Source organism: Staurois parvus, unplaced genomic scaffold (genome assembly GCF_062004578.1).
Source record: "Staurois parvus isolate SC_StPar_1 unplaced genomic scaffold, SC_StPar_1.0 ptg000287l, whole genome shotgun sequence".
In the NCBI taxonomy this organism is placed as follows: domain Eukaryota; kingdom Metazoa; phylum Chordata; class Amphibia; order Anura; family Ranidae; genus Staurois; species Staurois parvus.
The window spans coordinates 14,433,712-14,439,852 of record NW_028318083.1 but is presented as its reverse complement, the minus strand read 5'-3'; the positions used below and the strand labels follow the sequence as shown (position 1 = coordinate 14,439,852).

Here is a 6,141-nt window from a genome sequence, read left to right as displayed (position 1 = left end):
TGTGTATACATACACACACCATGAGCTGTACCATGTATACATACACATCTATATACATAGATACACTGAGATTGGTAGGTAAGCACTGTGTACATACAAAGATAATGAGGTATGCCCATAGATCTGTATACTCAGATTAATGGCTGTGTGTATATAAACAGGTGATGATGGAGTACACACCTACATACAGATCTGTGTATACAGTGAGATCTGCTGTTAGGTGTGTATACATATACAGGTGATGATGAGGTGTGCACACACATATAAATCTGGCTGTGTATACAGTGAGCTCTGTAGGTGAGACGTGTCTATATACAAAATGAAGATGAGGCGTGCACATACATATAGATCAGTAGGTGAGCACTGTGTGTATACATCTGATGATATGTACATAGATCTGTATACACAGTGACATCAGTAACTGTCTATATACAGGTGGTGATGCTGATGTACACACCTACATACAGATCTGTGTATACAGTGATCTCAGTAGGTGAGCAGTGTGTGTATATAGACAGATGATGAGCTGGTATGTACACACATAGATGTAGGTGGTGAGGTGTGCACCTACATAGAGGTCTGTACACAGCTCGGTGGGTATGTGTGTGTTTATATGTACACACCTACATAGAGGTCTGTGTGTAGTGATCTCGGTGAGCAGTGTGTATAGACAGCTGGTGATGAGGTATGTACACACAGATGTGTAGATCGGTAGGTATCTCTGTGCACACCTACATATAGACCGATGTCGGTAGGGGAGCAGTACGGTTGATGATGATGTACACACACACCTATAGATCTATATATATAGATTACACACACATCTCCCTCTCTCTCCCTCGCTCGCTCTCGCTCTCCCCCGGCCTCGCAGGAAAGTTTGCTGTGTGTGAATCGGAATGAGGTCAGCTCTGGAGCTTCTCATTGCACGCGGTGATTATTATTGCATCGCGTTCCCAGCCAATGGGGAGCGGGCGGGCGGAGCTTGGCACGAGGGAGCGTTGGAAACAGGCCGGGATTGGCGGAGACGCGCTCGGGGAAGGGATAAAGGGACGCGAGGCGGAATCGAGTCGAGCTGTTAGCAGTGTGAGGAGGCTCAGTCAGTGTGTGCACATACATGCCGTCTATACATAGCAGTGTCTCCTCAGGACTCCCCAGAGCTGAGTGCAGGCTCGTGGCTGGCTCTGTATGAACGCCGTCCTCCCGGAGCGGAGCCTTCTGTCTGTAATAAAGTGTGCCCGCTCCTAGAGACATGGCTGGCCGCGGCCGGAGGGGCCAGTAAGAGTCCCGTGTTTGGATGCCCCCAGCGCCTGGAGTGGTCCGGGACTCCTCGTCAGCAGGCAGCATGGTCCAGCAGAGCGGCACGGCCGAGAACACCGAGGCGCTGTTGGCCGGAGAGAGCTCGGAGTCCGGCGCCGGCCTGGAGCTGGACATGGCCTCGTCCCCGACCCCGGGCTCCACCGCTTCCACGGGGGGCAAAGCCGACGACCCGAGCTGGTGCAAGACCCCGAGCGGGCACATCAAGCGGCCGATGAACGCCTTCATGGTGTGGTCTCAGATCGAGCGGCGGAAGATCATGGAGCAGAGCCCGGACATGCACAACGCCGAGATCTCTAAGCGGCTGGGGAAGCGCTGGAAGCAGCTGAAGGACAGCGATAAGATCCCCTTCATCAGGGAGGCTGAGCGGCTGCGCCTCAAGCACATGGCCGACTACCCGGACTACAAGTACCGGCCCCGGAAAAAGGTCAAGGCCGGCGGAGGAAGCAGCGGCGGCTCCTCCAAACCCGGCGGGGGGGACAAGAGCTGCGGGAGCCCCGGCGCTCCGGCCAAGCCGGCGGTGAAGAAGAGCGGCGGGGGGACCAAGCTGCTCAGCAAGCCGAAGCTCCTGCTAGGGGGGAAGGCCGTGCCGGAGCAGCCGTGTGTCCTGGACCACCATTCCCTGTACAAGTCCCGGACTCCCGCCGCCAATAAGAAGGCCAAACCCCGCCTGTACATCTTCGGGGCCCCGGGCTCCTCACCCATGGCCGTCCCCGCCAGCCCCACACTCAGCAGCAGCAGCTCCGGCGAGGCCAGCGACCCGCTCAGCCTGTACGAGGACGGGGCCGGCTCCCTCAACACGTCCCCGGGCTCCCCTCACTCCTCCTCAGCCTCCTCCTCCCCCGCCTCCTCTTCCTCCTCCTCTTCTTCTTCCCCGGCCTCCTCCTCGGACGAGGAGCTGGAAGACGAGTTCCTGGAGCTCAACCCCAGCCCCGGCTTCGACAGCATGGCCCTGGGCGGCTTCAGCACCTCAGCCCTGGACAGGGACCTGGACTTTCACCTGGAGGCCGGCTCCGGCTCTCACTTCGACTTCCCGGACTACTGCACCCCGGAGGTGAGCGAAATGATCTCCGGGGACTGGCTGGAGTCCAGCATCTCCAACCTGGTCTTCACCTACTGAGCCCGCCCGTCCGACACACTCTGTTATATATAGATACGAAATAAACGGGGTTCCCCCGCACAGCACACGGGGCCCTTGTGGAGGGACGTGTGCCCGCTCTGCCTCACACACGAGACCACCAAGCCCGGATAGCTCAGTCGGTAGAGAATCAGACTTTTTCAAGCTGAGGGTCGTGGGTTCGAATCCCTGCTGGGGCAACTGAAAGAAAAAATATTTTTTTTTTTCAAAAGTCGTTCCTTTAAATTTTAAAACGGTGAAGAAGGCACTTATGGGGGGCTGCACACACAACGGAAAGCCATTCAGAGATGGTGGGGAGAGCAGCCATCCACTTCTCCCCTGTAGGGAGCCATGGGGACTCTCCCCTTCCAAGCCAGTGCAGCTTTTTTTACCTTCCAAAAAGGAGAGGAGAAGGAAGGAGCACAAAGAAAAAACAAAAAAACTGCCACCTTTTTAAAGGAGGGGGGACCAGACCCCCACAGATCACCTTCCCACCACTTTCCTTTTTACCTTGGATGGGGGAAGTGTTTGTTTTTATTTTTTTTGTAGTAGTTACCAGACTGTAATGGATTTGCACGTATGGAGAAGGATATGGCAACCCTTTGGGTCACCTAGCTTCTTTCAATGACCATCCAAGAAAATGGGACTTTAAGGACACTACTTTGGGAAGTAAGACAGCTCTTTTTTGAACTACACCAAGTTACATATTTATGTGGTACCGGGGGAAAAAAAGGGCGATTCTTTAAAAAAAAAAGAAAAAGAAAAAAAAAGTCTTTGGCTGAGAATCGCGGTGGTGTTGGATTCTTTCACTGGTGGGTTAATATAGCATGTTATTCTGTCTATCTTTTAAGGTTTCTGTAAGACTGTTGAACAGTTTTAGTGTTAGGATAATATAAAGCAGATAGATGGCGCTATGTTTGATTCCTAAGAAAAAAAAAATCACCAGCTTTTTTTTTTTTTTTTTTTTTTTTTCCATTTTTAACTCTTCAAGGATTCAAACGCAACTCAAATCTGTGCTGGACTAAACAAATAATTCAGGACCAAATTTTTTCTCAGAGTATGTATGTGTTATTTACTCAGTAGATGTAAATGGAAAGACTGTTTTCTTTTTTGGGTTCCCTTTCTCATTGGTGATCCATATTGCCCCCCCCCTTTTCCTCTTCCCCTCACCTCTTTTGTAAATGTAATCAGATATCATTTTATATGTGGACATATTTATACTGGCCAAACATTTTTTTTGTTTGTTTTTACCTTTTTTATTTTATATATTTTTGTTGAGTAGATTCCCTCCCCCCAAATCCACACCGTTTTTTATGTCTCCTTCACTGAAGGGCTAGAGTTTTAACTTTTAATTTTTTATATTTAAATGTAGACTTTTGACACTTTTAAAAAGAAAGAAGAGAGATGAAAACGTTTGATTATTTTCTCAGTGTATTTTTGTAAAAAATATATAAAGGGGGTGTTTTAACCGGTGTCAATTGCAGTTCTGACTTTCCTGACAAAACTACAAACAGGGAGGCTGGTTGATATCTCAAAAAAACAAATAATAATAAAAAAAGTTAAACCAGCCTATTACTCCATGTTTACACACATCAATCTGCAGGCTTCTTAAAGTCACAGCATCCCTTCCAGCCTAGTGCACTTGCACCTCCAGAGTATTGCTAATACACTGTATGTCGGTTGAAAACTTAAAAAAAAAAAATCTGTATTATTAATCATGTGTAGTATTTATATAGCTCTTTATATCTGTACTTTTATTTTACTTTATGGTATTGTGCAGCCACCTCCATAGTGGAATATTGGCAGCACGTTGTGTAGGGCACTGTTAAACTTCGAGGAGAAGAAAGGAGCAATGTTTTTGCCTGTTTCCAGTAGGTAAACACAGGGGTAGAACATTGAACCACCCACTTTATTATTATTTTTTATTTTCTTTAATGCTACGCCAATCTCCTGTATTTTTCAGATGCTTGCTTTTTATAACCCTTCCTGCTGGGGAGCCTATATTGTAGATGTCCCTTTAGCTCCAATGGGTTAACTAAGCTAGTCTGTATTCAGATGCTTTAAAGCAACCAGTGCACATTGTAAGCAAAAAAAGGGATCCTGTAGCTTTAACTTCTAGACCACGTTTTTTGCACTTTTTTATATTACAAAAAAAAAAAAACCGTGCCGTTTAAACCACTGGACCTATCTAAATGCCGATTTGAGTTCGCGACACTATGTACTGCGTTTTCATTCTCGTATTTGACTATTTAATCCTTTCTACTTGTCGCTAAACTATGATTGTTTTAGTCTCTTTTGGCATGATGATAGCATATGTATTCAGGTTTCTAGCTATTGTGTTTTAAGATGAAAAAAAGAAAGTGAAAACATCTTTGTACATTTAAGTCTATTATAATAAGAAAAAGACAAAAAAAAAAAAAAAAAAGATTGTGTGTTTATGTATGTATTAAACGACAGGCACTAGAACTTCTGCCAAATGAGGTAGTTTCTGTTTTTAACATAATTTTTTAAAAACTTTTTTGTAATCCATCCTGTGCAATATGCCGTATGAAATAATTTTGTCTAACCATCAAGCCACAAAACAAAGATTTGAGGCAATATCTTCATGCCAGCTAACCATGTTTATTTCACTGCCTGTCAGATTGTTGATATACTTCTGTAAATAACTTTTTTTTAAAGGAAATAAAATCAGCTGGAACTGAACCCTTAAATTTGATTGGTTTTTGTCTTTATTGTGCATGCATGTGTTGAGCTGCTGAGTCTTCCTAGAGCTGTGACTGTTGCAGAGGAGGAGCTATGGACTGAAATGAACAGTATTGGTCCTTGTAGTCAGGAAAAAAAAAAGTATCCAAAATGTAACAGCCTAGCTCCTATTCTGAACACGTACAGTGAAAGTAGGGAAATAAAATCTTGGCAGGCCATTCCTCCAAGTAATGAGCGACTGTCAGAGCTTGTTCTGCTGTCTAGGAAATTTCTACGAATTCAGTATACAGACTGATAGTCTCACAGTTAACATCAGAGTAAATGCATAGGGAATAATGGCTTACTTTGGGTCGCCCATACATTTAGGGAAAGGAAGCTACGTACTTTATTAATATTTAACATATTTTTCTTAATGTTGTAATAGTCATGATAATAAAATACAGAGTTGTACACATTACATTGTATTTCCATGTTTGTACATTGTATTAACATCGTATTTCCATGTTTGGAAAAAATAGAACACCTACGTTTATAATGGTTATTCGCCTAACATTGGGATAACACCTACTCTATATATCTGTTCACCTAGCATTGGGATAGTACCTACTACAGTATATATCTGTTCACCTAGCATTGGGATAACACCTACTACAGTATATATCTGTTCACCTAGCATTGGGATAATACCTACTTTATATCTGTTCACCTAGCATTGGGATAACACCTACTTTATATCTGTTCACCTAGTATTGGGATAACACCTACTTTATATCTGTTCACCTAGCACTGGGATAACACCTACTTTATATCTGTTCTCCTAGCATTGGGATAGTACCTACTACAGTATATATCTGGTCACCTAGCATTGGGATAATACCTACTACAGTATATATCTGTTCACCTAGCACTGGGATAGTACCTACTACAGTAGATATCTGTTCACCTAGCATTGGGATAATACATGCTGTAGTATATATTTGTTAATTTAGCATTGGGATAACATCTAC

General features: G+C 44.8%; 1 protein-coding gene across 1 annotated transcript; it reads left to right on the top strand.

Annotated features, from left to right (window-relative positions):
• The first annotated feature begins 1,050 nt into the window (after positions 1–1,050).
• On the top strand, positions 1,051–5,142 carry SOX4 (SRY-box transcription factor 4). Its single transcript, XM_089682257.1, has one exon. It carries the CDS (start codon positions 1,295–1,297, stop codon positions 2,432–2,434), a length of 1,140 nt encoding a protein of 379 aa, XP_089538383.1. The 5' UTR covers positions 1,051–1,294; the 3' UTR covers positions 2,435–5,142.
• The last annotated feature ends 999 nt before the right edge of the window (positions 5,143–6,141 follow it).